The 21899-nt window shown below is 40.7% G+C and overlaps 1 protein-coding gene across 1 annotated transcript in view; it reads right to left on the minus strand.

Moving 5' to 3' along the window:
- LOC126361021 (G-protein coupled receptor Mth2-like) overlaps nucleotides 1-21899 on the minus strand; it is a 245668-nt gene that overhangs the window by 66374 nt on the left and 157395 nt on the right. The window contains exons 3-4 of the mRNA XM_050007759.1: nucleotides 16916-17217; nucleotides 3971-4049 (exon numbers count right to left, since the gene is read on the minus strand). Of these exons, the coding sequence (XP_049863716.1) occupies nucleotides 3971-4049; nucleotides 16916-17217 (381 nt within the window). The remainder of the gene's footprint in view (nucleotides 1-3970; nucleotides 4050-16915; nucleotides 17218-21899) is intronic.

The raw sequence follows: 21899 nt of genomic DNA on the forward strand, positions 1-21899 counted from the left end.
CGCCCTTGTATAAACCTTCTATATACTCCTTCCACCTTTCTGCCTTCCCTTCTTTGCTTAGAACTGGTTTTCCATCTGAGCTCTTGATATTCATACAAGTGGCTCTCTTTTCTCCAAAGGTCTCTTTAATTTTCCTGTAGGCAGTATCTACCTTACCCCTAGTGAGATAAGCCTCTACATCCTTACATTTATCCTCTAGACATCCCTGCTTAGCCATTTTGCACTTCCTGTCGATCTCATTTTTGATACGTTTGTATTCCTTTTTGCCTGCTTCATTTACTGCATTTTTATATTTTCTCCTTTCATCAATTAAATTCAATATTTCTTCTGTTACCCAAGGATTTCTATTAGCCCTCGTCTTTTTGAACACTATGCACAGTATTTGCCCCACGTTTTTGTTTTTAAATGTTGCATGTATTATCAAAGCTATTAAACATTACAAGCACAAATTTTCAGAACTATCCTTAGGGGCTTAACAGCCCGTATGAGACCAGGAGAAATCATTTTATAATTTTTAGTCTTTTTTAGAAAGGGGTTGTATTAAAAAGTTTATTTAAATGATTGTTAGAAATGTGACTAGCTTGACTGAAGAAAGAGAGGGAAGGGAATCGACTGTGGCCTACTCAAAATACTCCCTGCGGCATTGAAGTGATTTAGGAAAACCACGGGAAACAAAAATGGCTGCAAGGGATCGGATCGTTTATCTTTCCGAACAGTCTAGTGTCTCAACCAAATCTTAACTCGGCATGAGATGTAATTATAAGAAAACTAAATAATTGTGTAAGTTTATATTATTTATCGCAGGCCGGAGTGGCCGAGCGGTTCTAGGCGCTACAGTCTGGAACCGCGCGACCGCTACGGTCGCAGGTTCGATCCTGCCTTGGGCATGGATGTGTGTGATGTCCTTAGGTTAGTTAAGTTTACGTAGTTCTAAGTTCTAGGGGACTGATGACCTCAGAAATTAAGTTCCATAGTGCTCAGAGCCATATTATTTACCTCAGAGGTGCCAGTTACCTACGTGCGGTAAGAAGAGACTTTTCTTCCATAATCATTATTATTTATGTTACTAACAGGAACAGAAGCCTCAGAAGCCAGATAGGTAACACTAGTCTGCATTTTAAAACTTTTTGTCAGATGATTTGTTGAATATAGGTGTTCATGAATCAATATTTTATGCTGATTCTAGAAATAACTTCCGTTTTTGTCTGTCGCGTCAGGTATTTACAACAAGTAATACTAATGTTTTGACGATTTTTACTTCTGAGCCCACAAATCTATTGAAGCACCACTTCAAACAAGGCGAGTTTTTAACGTAAGCACATTTAAAAAATAAAATTCCTTTTTATATATAATCTACAGAGTCTCCCTAATTTATTTCTTGACTACCTTGTCTAAAAACATGAAGTCAACAGTGTTTCATTAATTTTTAAACTTTCTCTTCTTTCACTTCCTTGCAGATCCTTGTATATGATGACTCTCCCTCTTCAACATCGAACTATGTTCGGTCATAATAGTTGCTTTCCAGTTCCCGTGGTACCTCCTCTTCATCTCCTTAATATCTTGCTTAAAATGTTTACCCTGCGCTTCACTATAATGTCCCAACTTTTCTGGAGAGTGGTCGACACGTTAGTGTAGAAAGTAGACATTCAAACTCATATTACATCCCATCTTCTCGAAATTTTGCAACATTTTGTCAGCAAATGCCTTGCAATTAGGATCTTTGTTATTCCCAGAAAGTACTGAGTAACTGATCGGAAGGCGGACCATGCGTCTTTTTCTCTCCTCTTCATCGTCTTATCAAAATCTTCATCATTTATCAATTTCTTTATCTGAGACCAACAAAAATTGTCTCGTTGTGATGAAGGAAATTTGTTGAAAAGTTACTTGAAGCAGGGTCCACTGTGTGACAGAGCCTTTACAGACTGCTTCATCAAGCCCAGTTGTGTGTGTAGTGGTGGAAGCAAGAGTTTCTTTTTGTGTGTTCCTACAAGTGGTCCTTGCAGGATATTATTAGTTCCAGGCACACAAAAAGTCTCCGTTCTGGCCAAACTCTCACTCTCCAATGTGCCCGAATGTCCCATTCGTGTATAAAGCAAGGCATTTTCGTGAATCCAGCTTGTCGTCCTAATATTATTCCAATAATTTTGAAATCACCACAGATAAGCCATTTGTGTTCCTCTTAATGGATTTTTGTTAAGAGTATCTTCATTTACTCATACGCCTCTTTCAGTTGAACTGAATGGGGTTCAGGAATGGACCCATGTACGTTCCCATTATGCAGTAACACACTTTCAGGCTCCTCGTTGATGAGTCTAGAAAAAATCCCCAATGGGCAGGAGTATGTTCAGTGCCAGAGAAGTGCATTAACTCGTTTGCGTCACTGCAGTACACTAAGGAATCTTTTTGTGAGAATAAAGAAACCAGTTCTTCCTCTTTATGTCTGTACCATGAGTAATGTGTCCCTGGTTCCAGAAGATTCTTACATTTTAACCGGGAGCCAAGCTATTTCGCAGATTCCTTATGCAAATTCAAATCTCATACGAGATCATTAAGCTCGCTCTGAGAGAATAATTGTGGAGTATAGTCGTCTTCAGGGTGATAGATATCACTATCGTCTTCGGTAATTGCATCAACTTCATTGTCATCATCGTCTTCTGCCATTTTCTCTAAAACAGCTGGAGGAAGATGAGCAATCAGATCCTCTCCATGTGCAACTGGCCTAATGGCTGCATCAAATTTTGGATACACAAAATTTGTTATTTCTGAAACTGCACCCCTTAACATTAACTAAACAGAAGCAACAGTCATTAAGGCGATTTTTAGGCTACCTCCACACCAATGGAATCGCAAATGGCGTGTTTTTTCCACAATCCTCACCACAATAGCGACAAACTGTCTTTGGCACTCATCACTTGTCTTGATGACCAAGTTTCATTTTAAAATAAGCATGGAGCATGGTAAGCTTTTTTCACAAACTCTGTTTTAACCATTCTTTGCTTAGGCATTGTATAATTTCCACAAATGCAACAGAAAACATTTGGGTCGTTCACACACTTGATTTTTGACAATGTAGTAAGTACAAACAATAGGCGAACTATTTTATTAATAGTGTCTTAAATATACAGAATAATCAAAATATAGCACTGGCAATGCAAGACTGTGAGAAAAAACACTTTCAAGGTCACACAATAACAACTAGCATCAACAAATGTAGCAGCCGAAAGGTATACAGTGCCGTATTTACAAAATTTCCCTCCAACAATACGCATAATCTACTGGCACAGTAACATACTTTGAAACAGATTGCGGCAAAACTGTACGTGATAGGAAAAAACTGAAAATAGATTTGGAACCAGCATAAAAGGTTGAGGTGGTATCACATATTAGTTTTCAGTCATCTGATACCATGCAGACTAGTGATAATTTATTAAACGAATACTGAAATACTATGAGACTCTTTCAATAGGTCTGTGTAAGGTTTGTTAGCTACTTAACAGTACAAAATAAATACTCTTTAGTTGCTTCGTTTCATCCTCAGCATATGATATTAGCATGTCCTTTGCATATACCTTCTGCTGCTGCTGCTGCTGCTGCTGCTGCACTATTACCGAGCCTAAACCCTTTGTTGAGAATGTACTTGAGCAGAGCATCTCACTCCCCATTGACCACTGAAGGCGAAATAATTAATTTTTTGAACTTCAGGCGCTCATTTCTTTTCCAGCTCTTAGAAGTGAATGACCTGATAAAATTACCTCTCACCTGTTGTACATTCAAGTGTTCGTAGTATGTGGCAAGAAGATAAGTAACTGATATTTGCTTCCTCGCTTTGCCGCAAATTCGAATTAACAGCACCAAAGAAACCATTTATTGGCCGTTGCTTGCAGGCAGGGAGCAGACGAACAAGCGAATCAGTGTCGAAAGACAAGAAATTTTGCTTAATTGTTTTGAGACTTCTGAAATCTCTACTTACGTCACACTCAGCCAGACGTTAAAGGCGACGATGTTTAGCCAGAAGAAAGCCGCCAACAGCCAGTAGTACGTGAAGAAAGCTAAAAAATAAAATAAAACAAGGGTTATTCATGTCATACATTTTCATGAGGAATCGTAATAAATTAGATAGTTAATTCTAAAAAAATAGACAGCCTGAAAAGAAACACACCTCAGTAAACATAAGCTATCCAACCGGCAACGTCGATATACACATTGTGGTCAGATCAATTCACAGCAGTTTTTCTTTAAATGTGTGGAGCAGAATGACTTATGTCTTCTGATAGCGTTCTGTCCACTTGTTACGGGCTAGAAACACAATGGTGAAGTGTCAATTGAGAATAACAAAAAAACAGTATTTGCTTTTTGCCTATACGGACCACAGCTATTTCGTAAGTCTCTGCTTCGTGCAGGAATGTCTAAAGTAAGGAAATGAGGTATTTTAGAGTTTAATTCCGATTTGACATCGAAGTCATAGTCCGGGGAAAGATGGAGAAGGCGGCGGCAGCTGCTTTCCTCAGGAAACATCCCGGCATATCCCTTTAGCAATCAATGAAATCACAGAAAACATAAATCAAAATGGCTGAAGAGCAATTTGAAGATATTCATCACTTGACTACAATTTGACAAACGAAATAGTTTCTGACTGTTATCGTAGTATAGCCTGCTGTGATAATACCAGTTTATTTTTCGGTCTCTGTTTATTGAAGCGTTATCTTTTACGTATTTGCTCACTCCTTTATCACTGTTATTACAACTGACAGTTTGTACTGCCAATTTGTAACAAGAATTATTGCTGACATCAAAGGACAAAAGATAACCCTCGATGACACAGCGCTGACGTGGTAGATCCAACTACCCTGTACCTTCTGTTTCCCTGTTTATGAAGAGCTGACCGAAGATTTAAGTCTTAAACAAAATTTTCCGTGGCGTGTTACATCTCTGTCTCATCTATAACGCCAGAAGCGTCTGCAGATTTACAAACTGTTCCCGTCAAATGGGAGCTCCACGTCAATTTTATATTTTACTTGATTAAATGAAATTATTCCGTGGAAAACTTACGCAGTTCTAGCTTATATGTCGATTTCGATTAAACTTTACTATTAATATCTTAGTAGTAGTGATATCATCGTGAATTCCAGCACTAACATTTTATGTAGTTGCATTTATGAGGAAGTGATTTAGAGACACAGTGAACAGAATGGTTTCGAGTGTTCACCGGGTTTTGCGCGAGGCCGTAGCGTGCAGACTTGGCTGAAGGCTGGAGACGACTCGTTGGTCGCTAAGGTGGTTGAAATGAAAGAGAGATGTATTATATTTTCAACGAAACTACAGTGCCTTGCAAACAAGATATGGAAAAACCAAGTACACCAAAAAAGTCTCAACGATGAGATAAGCTCCTTGCCACTTCAAGCAAAATTTTAGGATACATATTAAGAAAGTCAAAGTTGTTTTAATTGTGATAGATTATGAAATTAGAAACAACTGAACCCTGGAGCAACACGATCGTATGAAGTGGAAAATGAAGGCCGACGACGTCAGTAAACACCACACCAAACTGCTTTTTAAACGCACGTGTATAAAGAATTACACCCGAATTTATTAAAAGATTATGTGCAAATATGCTAATTTTCGCTTCTTTGAACCTTTCTGCCCACGTCCCATTTCTAATCCATTACATGTGGAAACATTTCTATAGGTCTTTTTCTTGCGTTCAGAGCACCAAACATGCCCTAGTGGCCAAAACTGGAACTAAATTTTTTTAAGTGAAAATCGGATCCGCATTAACGCCTTAGATTAATCCACCAAGTTTCGCTGACGTACGATTATTATGGCCCACACTGGACGTCTGTGAGTAGCTGCACTTTAATTATAACTCATTAAAATGGAATGTTGGTCATTATTTAAGTATCTACCTTGGATTCAGCAGTGTGTGAGCCCACAAAAAATATGTAAGGGCGAGCACCAGGGAGCACGTTGGTCTGTCTGTTGGCTTTGTGTGCTGGTCGGTCGAGGGGCCATGCGGCCAGCAGCCGCCTAAGTCTCACGTACGTGAGAGATTCTGAGGAATTTGGAATACTTTTGTGAGGGGGATTAAATATTTTAACTTGTCAATGCTCTTAAATTATTTTACTGTGTTTTCGGTGATTGATTTTTGTGTAACTTTGGTTACGGGATTTGAGGCAACTGAACTATAATTATTACCTGCACTTGATATTTATATTCGTGTATGACAAACTTCTGCATGTTTTTCGCAGTGATTATTCAGGATTCAGAATTTTATTTTATATTGCGATCGATAGTGGGGAAACTGCATTTTCCGACTTTGAATGTCTGTCTGCTGTTGATTTGTGTGAATTAATCTGCAGTTAAATGAACTTTGCTAGTTCGTGTTTCTGTATTCGATGCTGTTATGGCGTTACAAACATTAATATTATTGCTTATTTATTTTTTCTTTGAAAACCGTAATTTATGTGAGGCCCCGATTCGCAAATGTGTGAACATTATTTAAAAACATTTATTTGGTTTAAACTAGAATCATCTAGTTTCGACAATATCATTAATCCTTCAAGGTTTATCTGCTCACTTTATATACATTAGAGTGTCGATTATCCGAACGTCGGTCAACCGAACGACCGCTTAACCGAACTGTGTGCTCGCTCGCACCTCTCATAAGAATATGGACTTTAAACACGCATCCTGCATGATCAGCGTAGCATGGAATAGTATAAAGGAAGATAATTTGAAGAAAGCCTGGAATTAAGTTTTGGACACACAAGAAAATTCACAAGGTATGATTGAAAATGACGAACAGAATGATATGTCCGAAATTTTCGGTATGCTAAAAGAAATAGATTGCCACGAATGTGATCAAGAAGACGTTCATGAATGGATGAATATCGATGATGCAGATCCAGGACACGAAATCGTGCAGGAAAGCGATATCGTAAACGTCGTCACTGATAAAGATGACGCCGCCAGCATCTCATCAATCAGTGCTCCAGAAAATTAAGATGAAAGTATACCAATAGCTTCTGAGGCGTTCACTTGTTTAGATATTGCCTTGCAATGGTTTGAAGCCCAAGATGAAAGTGACCAGTTTCAGATATCTGTAATGAAAAAAGTACGTGACTTAGCTGCTCGTAAGCGTTAGGCTTGCTTATTGTTATTGTTGTGGTCTTCAGTCCTGAGACTGGTTTGATGCAGCTCTCCATGCTACTCTATCCCGTGCAAGCTGCTTCATCTCCCAATACGTACTGCAGCCTATATCCTCCTGAATCTGTTTAGTGTATTCATCTCTTGGTCTCCCTCTACGATATTTACCCTCCACGCTGCCCTCCAATGCTAAATTTGTGATCCCTTGATGCCTCAAAACATGTCCTACCAACTGGTCCCTTCTTTTTGTCAAGTTGTGCCACAAACTCCTCTTCTCCCCAATTCTATTCAATACCTCCTCATTAGTTACATGATCTATCCATCTTATCTTCAGCATTCTTCTGAAACACCACATTTCGAAAGCTTCTATTCTCTTCTTGTCCAAACTATTTATTGTCCACGTTTCACTTCCATACATGGCTACACTCCATACAAATACTTTCAGAAACGACTTCCTGACACTTAAATCGATACTCGATGTTAACAAATTTCTCTTCTTCAGAAACGCTTTTCTTGCCATTGCCAGTCTACATTTTATATCCTCTCTACTTCAACCATCATCAGTTATTTTACTCCCTAAATAGCAAAACTCCTTTACTACTTTAGGTGTCTCATTTCCTAATCTAATTCCCTCAGCATCACCCGATTTAATTTGACTACATTCCATTATCCTCGTTTTGCTTTTGTTGATGTTCATCTTATATCCTCCCTTCAAGACATTGTTCATTCCGTTCAACTGCTCTTCCAAGTCCTTTGAGGTTCGCCGATGACATTGTAATTCTGTCAGAGACAGCAAAGTTTTTGTTTCTTCTCCACGGATTTTAATACTTACTCCGAATTTTTCTTTTGTTTCCTTTACTGCTTGCTCAACATACAGATTGAATAACATCGGGGAGAGGCTGCAACCCTGTCTCACTCCCTTCCCAACCGCTGCTTCCCTTTTATGCCCCTCAAATCTTATAACTGCCATCTGGTTTCTGTACAAATTGTAAATAGCCTTTCTCTCCCTGTATTTTACCCCTGTCACCTTCAGAATTTGAAAGAGAATATTCCAGTCACCATTGTCAAAAGCTTTCTCCAAGTCTACAAATGCTAGAAACGTAGGTTTGCCTTTTCTTAATCTTTCTTCTAAGATAAGTCGTAAGGTCAGTATTGCCTCACGTGTTCCCATATTTCTACGGAATCCAAAGTGATCTTCCCTGAGGTCAGCTTCTAGCAGTTTTTCCATTCGTCAGTACAGAATTCGCGTTAGTATTTTGCAGCTGTGACTTATTAAACTGATAGTTCGGTAATTTTCACATCTGTCAACGCCTGCCTTCTTTGGGATTGGAATTATTATATCCTCCTTGAAGTCTGAGGGTATTTCGCCTGTCTCATACATCTTGCCCACCAGTTGGTAGAGTTTTGTCAGGACTGGCTCTCCCAAGGCCGTCAGTAGCTCCAATGGAATGTTGTCTACTCCGGGGGCCTTGCTTCGACTCAGGTCTTTCAGTGCTCTGTCAAACTCTTCACGCAGTATCTTACCTCCCATTTCGTCTTCATCTACATCCTCTTCCATTTCCATAATATTGTCCTGAAGTACGTCACCCTTGTATAGACCCTCTATATACTCCTTCCACCTTTCTGCTTTCCCTTCTTTGCTTAGAACTGGGTTTCCATCTGAGCTCTTGATATTCATACGAGTGGCTCTCTTTTCTCCAAAGGTCTCTTTAATTTTCCTGTAGGCAGTATCTACCTTACCCCTAGTGAGATAAGCCTCTACATCCTTACATTTGTCCTCTAGCCATCCCTGCTTAGCCATTTTGCACTTCCTGTCGATCTGATTTTTGAGACGTTTGTATTCTTTTTTGCCTGCTTCATTTACTGCATTTTTATATTTTCTTGTTTCATCAATTAAATTTAATATTTCTTCTGTTACCCAAGGAGTTCTACCAGCCCTTGTCTTTTTACCTACTTGATCCTCTGCTGCCTTCACTATTTCATCCCCCAGAGCTACCCATTCTTCTTCTACTGTATCTCTTTCCCCCATTCCTGTCAATTGTTCCCTTATGCTCTCCCTGAAACTCTGTACAACCTCTGGTTTTGTCAGTTTATCCCGGTCACATCTCCTTAAATTCCCACCTTTTTGCAGTTTCTTCAGTTTTAATCTACAGTTCATAACCAACAGATTGTGGTCAGTCCACATCTGCCCCTGGAAATGTCTTACTATTTAAAACCTGGTTCCTAAATCTATGTCTTACCATTATATAATCTATCTGAAACATGTCAGTATCTCCAGGCTTCTTCCATGTATACAGCCTTCTCTCATGATTCTTGGACCTAGTGTTAGCTATGATTAAGTTATGCTCTGCGCAAAGCTCTACCAGGCGGCTTCCTCTTTCATTTCTTAGCCCCAATCCATATTCAATACCTACTATGTTTCCTTCTCTCCCTTTTCCTACTGTCCAATTCCAATCACCCATGGCTATTAAATTTTCGTCTCCCTTCGCTACCTAAATAATTTCTTTTATCTCATCATACATTTCTTCAATTTCTTCGTCATCTGCAGAGCTAGTTGGCATATAAACTTGTAATACTGTAGTAGGCATGGGCTTCGTGTCTATCTTGGCCACAATAATGGGTTCACTATGGTGTTTGTAGTAGCTTACCCGTATTCTTATTTTCCTATTCATTATTAAACCTACTCCTGCATTATCCCTATTTGATTTTGTATTTGTAACCCTGTATTCACCTGACCAAAAGTCTTGTTCCTTCTGCCACCAAACTTCACTAATTCCCACTGTATCTAACTTTAACCTATCCATTTCCCTTTTTAAATTTTCTACCCTACCTACCCGATTAAGTGATCTGACATTCCACGCTCCTATCCGTAGAACGCCAGTTTTCTTTTTCCTGATAACGACTTCCTCCTGAGTAGTCCCCGCCCGGAGATCCGAATGGGGGACTATTTTACCTCCGGAATATTTTACCCAAGAGGACGCCATCATCATTTATCCATACAGTAAAGCTGCATGCCCTCGGGAAAATTACGGCCGTAGTTTCCCCTTGCTTCCAGCCGTTCGCAGTACCAGCACAGCAAGGCCGTTTTGGTTAATGTTACAAGGCCAGATCAGTTAATCATCCAGACTGTTGCCCCTGCAACTACTGAAAAGGCTGCTGCCCCTCTTCAGGAACCACACGTTTGTCTGGCCTCTCAACAGATACCCCTCCGTTGTGGTTGCACTTACGGCGCGGCTATCTGTGTCGCTGAGGCGCGCAAGCCTCCCCACCAACGGCAAGGTCTATGGTTAATGGGCTTGCTTAGACAGAACAAAATAAAGGATTTTTTAAACATTAATTTTTTATACTGCAAACTGCGTATGTAATATGTATATATTTTTGTTTAATAAACTGTGCCACATAGTATATATTCGTACTTAAGTTGCCTTTGTATGTTTACTTTGTAATACTAAAAGTGATTCCTGTTTTTATTAATAAATTTACTGTGCAGTAATTCTTTTTGGAAAATAAACATGTACAGTTTGATTATCCGAACAAACCAGTTTTCCGAACACCCATGTCCCACAATTACTTCGGATAATCGACGCTCTACCGTATATATATTCGCCGACTTGTATATTTATTAAAAGGGATAAAGGAACAATTCTGTAATAGATCTATGGCCTATAAGAGCGGTAGTATACGATCGACCTCTCTGATAATAACGAGTCAAGAAAAAAATTTAGGATTTAGGTCTTGCACTATCCAAATCGATAGTGGTCTATAAAACCGTGCGCTGGTAAGAGCTCGTACTGCCCTCCGGACGGCAACCGTAGGGTGGGCAAGAGGTACAGTACCAGCGCATGCGATCCCTAGGACCCGACATCTCCGGAGTAACGTAGGCTCTGTTTTTCCACGTTACACCGAGTTAAGAATGTATTGAGAGTTCCTGGGTTCGAGGAAAACCGCATCCGACACAATCAACTGCTGTGAGCAACAAATCTACTGTTGGATCACACGCATTGGTTAGCTTAGCACTCCATAGGCAACCCATAACTTCCACAAGACACTCCGCAGACGCCGGTTTAAGGCCCAAACGACACTAGCTGCCGCTTGGGGCGCCAAGCTGGGAGAGGCGCCAAAGGAACATTCCTATACAACACTTGGGGCACCTAGCTGAGGATATTGCCTCTGGGACGAAGTCGTGCAGCTTGTTCCATTAGTAAAGATGGAGGAGCTTGTTGGTCCAGGGAGTCATGTAGTTCAAAGAGAGATGTGCCGTGTGCGGAACAGCGTTGAAAGAGGCACTACGATAGTGTCTGATGAGTGGTAGCGCTTGAGAATGCCGGTTGTCTGAGGTACCTCTGTGCCTTTACAGCTCCCTCGATCACTGCCCTAGGGTTCCTGAAAACAAGCCATGTGGCTCCCCACATCATGGCGTTAGATGTAGCAACTTTTGTCTCATTAAAACGTTAGCAGAATGTGTCCTTTCCCCTCGGCACCACCACACTCACCGAAGTTGGTCATCCGAGGTAGTGTGCAACCATGATTTATCGTCAAAACCGATGCGACGACACACTCTAGCAGTCCAGACTCCCTGGGCACGGCACCATTTCAAAAACACCCGCCTATATTTTGGTGTCAACTGCACCGTATGCGTGACAGAGTGATTCAGTAGCCTGGACTTTGCTAGTCTCTGACCCAAGGCGCAAGACGACACCCGATGTAGTGTGTCCACTGCTTGTGGTCGGTTAACACGCGCAGTTGCGAAGGTGTTACGATGTGCTTGCCGCGCAATATAGCAATCCTCCTGTATTGTAGTCAGACATCCGTCGAAGATCATTACAGCTCTCATTTCAATACCCGCAGATAGTATGTACGTTTAAAAAATGTGGCTAAACGGGACCATTCCGTCCAGGAGCTGTTTACCAGTTTGGCTGCGACTACTCTGTCTACTGCGTAGAAGTATGGGGGAAGGAAATCCTCGATCGACTCCGCTCGAGAGAACCGGGTGTGAGCTGCTACGAAACTACTTGAAACATTGGCTGGATTACTAATGAAACCATTGGCGTTTACTATCTGCAGACAGCTATAATTAATGGAAGCCCTATTAACAGCAGATTACGCAATAATATACTCATTTATTTAAGAACTCTTTCGCTCAGAAACTGATGTACTGAACACACAAAACTAACTAAAAAGTACCCGAGAACAAACAGAAATACAGAAGGAAAGAAAACGAGGTGAATTAATGAACTTACATTTGACGCAGTGAGTCCAGCCTTATGAACTAGTGAAAGAGGAATTATTGGCTTTAACATGGTAAAATGGCATACCATATTCGTATTATGTCGTATCAATAACTATGAATGAAGTACCTAATGTTAATAATATTTCGTATTGGATGACTGAAGAAGTTCTTTGCAGTTTCTCAGCGGGTTTTATAACGTTCAACTCGCTCACTCCCCTTTTCATCCCTTACCATAAACTGTAATGTTCTCAAAAATATCATTCTAAGTACAAAAACCAAGCCGATGGCTCTCAATTCCTGCGTGAGACACTTTCAAGCTCGTACACCGAAGTGCATTTCACTGCACACAGATAGGAATGCATAGCCAGAGCATAGGTTCCTGGACCTTAAAGATAGTGCTTTATCAGCGATAACTGCCCTAGCGCAAGACAAACTGTGGCCTAGAAGTACTGCGCATAATGAATGACTGGTGCGTCTAAGTGAATACACCATCCAGGAAGGCACCATTAGGCTCATGACTAGAGGGACATAATCGGTTTTCGGTAAAGTGATGCTGATAATGAGCCTCATTCCGGTAGTAATACTTCTATATTGTTATTGATAAATCGTGAAACTTCGTGTGACACAAGAACTACTTATATATCCGAAGATTCTTCTCATTTAAGAACAATGTGCTCTGTTGTGTTGGCTAGGAACTCTTCGATCCAATGACAAACTTCGTGTGTGATCCACTCACTCAAATTCTGTTCGTTAGGATGCAGTGTGGAACAGCATAGAGCTCATGTTCACCTGACGGAAATTTGACTCGCGTTTTCCAATCGCACGTTTAGACATCCAACATTCAACTTACAGCTGATCACATGAGCCCAAAATATCTATCGATGGAAACGCACGTTGACGAGCGGCTAGAACGATAGGTAGCGTCCAAGTGTTGTTGAGCTGACTGGGCGTTTCCGTCGTACCAGCCGTATTTTCTAAGTATTTGTTATTTCTATTTGTTCCGCATTGCGAAAAATGAGCGAATACTGAAATCGAGCTATTAATTGAAGTAGAAAAACACAGCATTTTGGAATATTCCGTTATAATTGTATAAAAATAAAATTTTGAGAGGGCGCGACTGGTAAGAATTGGTATTGATCCTCTTTGAGGGAAACGATTAAGAATAAAATGAAAAATGTAGATCGAAAAAACTTTGTTAGCAAGTACACTTTCCTTCACATCTTGTGCATGTTCAAGTCTACCTAAATTAACAAAATATAGGCTGTTTCAAAAAGAATGACCTGATTTTAAAAGTAAATATTTATTGGTGAAAACATACTACAAACAAGGAATGGATTGCAAATACTCACAAAATCGAAGTCATTACAAATGCTCTGTGAGACCAGTAGCACAGCGCGATCATCATCTAGACGATAGCTGTATTCGTCATAAACTTTACACAGTGTATCTGCTTTTACAGATGTTACGGTGGTTGTTATTTTGTTCTTCACTTCTATGTCACAAGGTAAAGGAAAGAGGAACACACTTTCGTTCACATATCCCCACAAGAAGAAATCGCATGGGGTTATGTCTGGCGATGTTGGAGGCCAAGAATGCAGGGTAATGTCTCGGCGACCGTGCACCCTATCCGCCGTTGAGCTATCTTCAAATGCTGCAGAACTCGCTTTTTCCATAACTTCAGGAGGACCCCGATGATTCCGTTTACCAACAAGGTGGAGCTCCACCAAACTGGCACATATACGTACGTCAGTTTCGCAATGACACACTGCCTCAACGCTAGACAGGACGCACGGGAGTTCGAGACACTGCCCAGCATCCTTGCTCTCCAAGGTCGCCAGAAATGACCTCATGCGATTTTTTCTTATGGTGATATGTGGAGGAAATTGTGTTCACCCCCCATTTATCTCGCGACGTAGAAGTAGTGAAGAACAGAATAACAGCCACAATAACTAACATAAAAGCAGATTCATGGAGTAAAGTTTATGAATCTTCCAGATTTATTCGTGCTGCTGCTGGTGGTGGTCACAAAGTGCATTTGTAACAGCATAGCTACAACTTCAGGATTTTTTGAGTATTTTGCTATCCTTCCCATGTTTATAGTATGTTTTTAACAATAAATATGGAGTTCTGAAATCAGGAAACTCTTTCCAAAACACCCTGTATTATGGTTTCCTGACAATGTCAGCAGGGTAGCCATCTCTTATTATGAAAGATATAATCTTCTTGTTAGAGAAGTTTTATTTGTCCAGATCGCAGTAATCATATATATAGAGTACTCGTTTCGGCCAATAGGTAGTTTGTAAAGTTAGCCAGGATGTTATCCGCTGATGAAAGGTCGTCCATTCATACATGGGAGATGTATCATGTTTGAATTCATTTCACATTCAAACATGGTTGTTAAGTACTGTAATCGCTTTTGCAATGTGTTCGGCTCAATTCACACTAACATCTAATGGGAAACGCAGTGTTCTTCACTTATTACACGCTATGTCAAAAGCACTCAACATACCACCGTTCTAAAGTTAGCCGATAGTTAAAAATCTTTCTTCCATAAGTCGGCTGTAGGGTCTCATTAAATTTTCCACCAGCTCAAATGCTTCATCACCTACGTTCACGCAAGGAAGTGCCATCTCTGCTAAAGGTCCTTGCTTCGGTACATCCAAAGGTTTTCCCGCTAGTTATTCCAATAGACCGGTATCTATGACGAGCGGTTAACTTTTCTGTAAGCGCGAATGTCTTAACAGATAAAGCGAGAGAGTCACATAGCGCCGACAGCATTAGAGAAGAAAATGTTTTTAAGTGAAGTATAAGGAACTTCAATGTTCCTGATTTTGATTTGTGACGTGTTTACCACCGAGAGCCCCAATGCAATGAAGAGACACGGCGTACTGTTTCAAATCATTGAAGTATTTCAATTCATTTTTCCTCACCTGGTGTTAACATCAGAATGTCTTATAGTTTCATCCACATAAGTTAACGAATAATCCCAGGCACAGTCAATTTTCTAATTTTATGTGAATGGTGCAGCTCAGCCACTTACAACGAGCCAACACCTGCGTAATTCTGGAGTATAGTGGACGTGGATATGGCTGTAACTGATGTACCCGTACAACACGATACACCGCCTGTTGTCATAATATTTTGTAACATTGGTAAAGCATATTTGCTTAGTGTGAGTCTATTGACTTATTTCGACGTTTGGGGACCTGAGTTTTTTATGATACGTTTATTTATGTTCCTTTATTTCTGAAAGCCTATGTCGCTGTATTTTCAAGTTTCTACTGAGAACATTGATTATCATAAGTGACTGTTTCCACATACCACTTATCAGCAGATAATTTTGATCTTAACGTATAAATCTGCTAAAAATATTATAATTTCTTGTTTGTAATACTGATTATTTAAATTTAACAAAAATCTAATTATTCGATGTTAACTATTCTACATAAATGACATCTGTGAAAAAATATCGATATTTATGATACTCTATGATCCGTCGGTGTAAGTCTTTTGTATCTTTTGGTTTATGTTACTTTTTCTGGGGAGAGTGGAAGAGGCGAGACGAAATGTAAACTGTCTGCGTTATATCCATGAGAAATATGTATCTTTATATGAAGAAATAAAAAAAATTGCTCTTTTTCAAGAGTGAAGAGAATATATCCTCTATGGTGATTTCAATTGGTGTTTCATTTTGAAGGAATTTAGTTTATACTTTATTTCATTATTTTGAGAACACGACAAAGCCGCATTATTGATAATTTTGACGAATGAATGAATTATAACCGAATACGGAGATTAAGAAGAAGATTAACAGATTATTTTTAAAAAATTTCAAGATCCAGTCACCCTCTAGACAAGATTATACTCCGTTTTATTTCGGGACGGCAACGGCCTTACCGCAGTGGATACACCAGTTCCCGTGAGATCACCGAAGTTAAGCGCTGTCGGGCGTGGTCGGCACGGGGTTGACATTTTTCGTGGTGCACTCTGCCTCGTGATGCCAATTGAGGAGCTACTCGACCGAATATTAGCGGCTTCCGTCAAGAGTACCATCATAACGACCGGGAGAGCGGTGTGCTGATCCCACGCCTCTCCTATCCGCATCCTACCTGAGGGTGACACGGCGGTCGGATGGTCCCGGTAGGCCACTAGTGGCCTGAAGACGGAGTGCTTTATTTCAGGATAACGAGCTACAGTAACAACATGAAACTAAAGACGTGTATTATTTTAAACTATTTACTTTCACAAACTTCTGTGTTGACGTAATAGATCTATCACCTGTGCCCTGTAGTTTATCTTAATCAATTCTACGTCTTGTGTGCACAGACAGAATTGTGATGGTTCTTTTATTTTAATCATACGACAGATGAGAGTTGTTCAGACATCAGCGCACAAGACGTGTGGAACCGAAAAAGACTGCACTCTACCGCTCGTCATCTAACGATCTGGGAATTCGATCGTGCGATAGCGTGCGTTACATCTGACCTTAGCCTCTACTTCGATGGACGTTACGTGATAGAAACTAGTAGGAGAGAAGCTCACCCATGAAGACGCACTGGACGTTGCCGATAACGTGGCTGGTGAGCTGCAGCAGGCCGAGCCCGAAGCTGCCCAGAGCGAGCGAGCCCATGTAGCCGCTGAGGCAGAGCCCGTCGCGGTCGCGCAGCGGCGGCAGCCACAGGTAGATGGCGAGCGTGGCCAGCAGGAAGGCGACCGACACCTGCAGCAGCACGCCGTACGCCGACACGACGGCGCCCGGCGTCCGCCCGGCGTCGTCCTCGTCTGGGAAGCACACCACGGCGCCCGCCACGCTGCCGTTGGGCCACATCTCCGTCACGCAGAACCTGCCGACCAGCGCTCTTCAGGTGGCGTGCAACAGTTTGCGGATACTGTCAAATAAAACCTCTGCGCATCATACACATCTCAGTTCATGCGAGTAACAGTATCAAAAAACTTCAATAAAGTTAGGACGAAGGTCAGCATTGGCCGTAATTTTGATGATTTATTAACAGCAAAATCGATTTTCGATCACGTAATGATCATCCTCAGTGCTGAAAGTTAAACATCTCATTTTTTTCTTTATTGAATTTCGATTTTCCCCGAAGGGGGCGGGCTGGCAGCAGCTTAGTATGCCGCTCTTCAGCCTACAGACTTTGTTAAAAAGATTAAGAGAATAAATAATAAAAACAGGCCATAAAATCGGAGACTTAAAGTGTAACATGGCGAAAAAAATCGTGGAACTTAAAACATAGAACAGAGGGATGATGATGCTAATAAAATACATACGAAGCAGACAGGTAAAACAAGAGACACACAATTAAAAACCACGGCGACAGTCTAGTTTCTGTTCGCAAACGACATAAAATTCACACCTAGCGACAGCAAGGTTTCTGTTCGCAACACGAGAAAGACGAACAACACTGAACAGTCACTGGAACACTGCACTAAAAAGTTGGCAAATGTGACATACCACAGCCGAGGGCAGGTGGGGGGAACTGGACAGATGATGGGAAAATAAAAAAGGGGGGAAGGAGAGGAAAAGAGAAAGGGGGGAGGAGTTAAACATTTCACATAGTGATCAGTGAATAAGAAACAAGAGACAACGTATACACCTGAGTATAAACCAACTGCTGGTAAGAACATACCTTTAGCGTACAAATTAAAGCTCGTAGGCACTGGTATCTAGTTATTAGCAGTCACAGAAGCTATGAAACGATCACAATAACCGAAACCGCTGTTTACATCCACCTATACAGCAGATCTCTGTGTGAATGGGGCTTTGAACGCGCTCTATGTGACGTGTGATCGTTTTCATAACTTCTGTGGCTGCTAAAACTAGACACCAGTGCCTACGAGCTTTAATTTGTATGCCAAAGGTGTGTTCTTACCAGCAATTAGTTTATACTCAGGTATATTTGTGGTCTTTTGTTTCTTATTCATTGATCGCTATATGAAATGTTTAACTTCCAGCACTGAAGACGATCATTATATGATTAAAAATCGATTTTGCTGTTAATACATCAAAAAAACTACGGCCAACGCTGAACTTCCTTCTAATTTTATTTATCATATGGTCGTTGTGCACACAGCATTCTATGGAGTCGCCAATCAATAAACTTCAATATATGCATAATCGTTCCAGTGCAACTATTTTTCCAGAAAAGTAACTATCAACACGCCGGACATAAAAATCAGTAATTTAAAATATTTCTCAAGTACTGCAAAATAAAAAATAGTATTGCACCACCCTCACGACTTCTTGTGGTTGTGGTGGTTAGTGTTTAACGTCCCGTCGACAACGAGGTCATTAGAGACGCTCGGGTTAGGGAAGGATTGAGAAGGAAATGGGCCGTGCCCTTTCAAAGGAACAATCCCGGCATTTGCCTAAAACGATTTAGGGAAATCACGGAAAACCTAAATCAGGATGGCTGGAGACGGGATTGAACCGTCGTCCTCCCGAATGCGAGTCCAGTGTGCTAACCACTGCGCCACCTCGCTCGGCCCCTCACGACTCTTAGCTTGCGCTTTTTTTCCGGAAATCCTTTTTTCCGTGCTCTAGTCAACTCAAGAAATCGCTACGTACAGGTGTAACCGAGGTGAAAATAACCTTCATTCTCACAAGAGCAGCTTACGAACTTCCCCTCACCGATTTCCTGCATATTGACAGGGTGTGTATGGCACGACTAGTACTTCGACGTTTATATACAGGAAGACCCAACCCTCAAATGTTTTCGAGAAAATCGAGTTTGAAAATTTTAGGCGTACTTACGAGTACATTAAGGTGGCAAAAGTCATGGTACAGCGGTACGCACATATACAGATGGTCGTAATATCGCGTAGACAAGGGATAAAAGGACAGTGCATTGGCAAAGCTGTCATTTGTACTTAAGTGATTCATGTGAAAAGGTTTCAGACATGATTATGGCCGCAAGATGGGAATTAACAGACTCTCAACGCGGAATAGTAATTGAAGCTAGAAGCATGGGACACTCCATTCGGAAATGGTTACGGAATTCAGTATTCCGAGTTCCGCAGTGTCAAGAGCGTTCCGAGAATACCAAATTTCAGTTATTACCTCTCACCACGTACAACGCAGTGGCCGATAGCTTTCACTTAACGACCGAGAGCATCGACATTTGCGTAGAGTTGTCAGTGCTAACAGACAAGCAACACTGCATGAAATAAAACAAATCAATGTGGGATCTATGAGGAATATATCATTTAGGACAGTGCGTCGAAATTTGGCGTTAATGTGCTATGGCAGCAGACGATCGACACCACTGTCTTTGCTAATAGCACATCATCGCCTGCAACGCATCTCCTGGGCTAGCGACCACATCGGTTCAGCTCCTCTCCTGGGCTCGCGACCTTATCAAATGGTTCAAATGGCTCTGAGCACTATGGGACTTAACATCTGAGGTCATCTGTCCCCTAGAACTTAGAACTACTTAAACCTAACTAACCTAAGGACATCACACACATCCATGCTCTAGGCAGGATTCAAACCTGCGACCGTAGCGGTAGCGCGGTTCCAGACTGACGCACCTAGAACCGCTCAGCCACAACGGCCGGTCGCGACCTTATCGGTTGGATCTTAGATGACCAAGTCTGTGGCCTGGTCAGACGAGCCCCGATTCCAGGTGTTAAGAGGTTATTAGGGGTCGAGTGTGGCGCAGACCCCACGAAGCCATCGACTTATCAACAAGTCACTGTGCCATCTGGTGGTGGATCCATAATGATGTGAGCTGTGTTTCACTGAATCCACTGGTTTCTCTGGTACAACTAAACCGATCATTGACTGGAGACCATTCGCAGCCACTCATGGACTTCGTTTCCAATAAACGATGGTATGTCACCGGGTCACAATTGTTCGCAATTGGTTTGCAGAACATTCTGGACAATTCGAGCAAATAATTTTGCCACCCAAACTCCTTCACTACGCCGGGCGAAAGGAAATCCGACACGACATTAGGAGGTATCCGATGACTTGTCACCTTGTACTTTGAATAGTAACTACTATTCAAGAAGTCCGCAACAAAACGAGTAAGCGCTTAGTTTTACAAGCGTGATTTCTCTGGAACAGATCTCGTTGCCGGTCTTTTTTTTTTTTCTTCATTCCCATGTAATTCTAATTGCAGTGAATGTGCAAAATGAATCATTTATTATTTTCATACTCTATCATAAAAAATATGATTAATCTGTACAATTTTGGAAGCAGGTTCCGATTATAATCGTATTTGACGTTCATTACATGTACTGTATGTCGGAATGACTAGGCTATTGTTTGCTATGTTTCTACGATCAGCGTCATCCTGATTCGAGCAGTCCTCCATAGGGTACACATAATTGTCATAAAAGCATATAAAATAATGAAAATAAAATTACTGATTTGTATGAACGTTTTCGTGTATACGTTTGTATTTCCAGTCTCTCTATGATTTTTTTTTCGTTTTTCAGGATGAATATTATGAAAATAATAAATGAAACATTAAATGTTGATCATCTACAATGTCGTAATAAATCTGCAGTTAATATTACTTGAGAATGAAAAAAAATACTAGCAGCAAGAATCGACACAGAGATTTTGCACTTACGAAACTAAGCGCTTATCCGCTCGGCTGCGGACACCTTGAATTCACTTAAAAGTGAAGTTCATACTCAAGAGCTACTTTAAAAGCTGAAACGTGTGAACTGGCAGTTAACTGTTGATTCAAGAGTTGAAATATTCGCCTACTTCGAACTTTATAATTTTTTCAGCATTAAATGGTGTGTGTGTGTGTGTGGCCATTCGTGTATCCGTCTTACTGTGCCTATGTTACGTTGTATGAAACAAGGTTTGAACGACGAAGCGGTGCTGGCACACAGGCAAATTGTGCGAATCGAGTAATTCCTTTTGCAAAAGATTTTAATTGGACTGAAATTAATGCTCGGCTAATCGTACCATTTGAACTCCGGACTGGAGTGAGACTGTCGGTTCAACTTTGTTCCAACAATGTATCGACCTTGACCTAAGATAGGCTAAGTTTTAACTATTTGAAACAATAATCTTGTTTCTTTTGGCTTTGACAAACAAAAAACATGTTTTTTTCTGCGTAGTTTTTAAAGCGCGCCACTTATATACTTTAAACTTGTGTTAATCATTTCACACTTTGCACGAAAGCAGATGACTGCATAAAGGCCAAACGATTTTGTTTTATACCAATAATTTTTATCACTGTCAGGATACGACGATCTAAAATGTAGCACATAAAACTCTTTCTTACGTTAACTGAATTCGCTGTAAATGTTTAAACTGAATCAAATAAATAAAAAGTGCATTCTTACGATAAAATTGAAAACTCGCTTTCAAAACTGTAACTTCATTCGGATTTCATGCGCAAAAAACGTGTTTTTACGCGAGCCACTTCTACATTTCAATTGATTCGAATTTTATAAGAAGGTAGACAAATACATATAATTAATGGTCTTCCTGTTTTGTGAAAGATTTATCTATTGCCACGATGTAGGGAACATGGTACGAAAGATC

Source organism: Schistocerca gregaria, chromosome 1 (genome assembly GCF_023897955.1).
Source record: "Schistocerca gregaria isolate iqSchGreg1 chromosome 1, iqSchGreg1.2, whole genome shotgun sequence".
Classification (NCBI taxonomy): domain Eukaryota; kingdom Metazoa; phylum Arthropoda; class Insecta; order Orthoptera; family Acrididae; genus Schistocerca; species Schistocerca gregaria.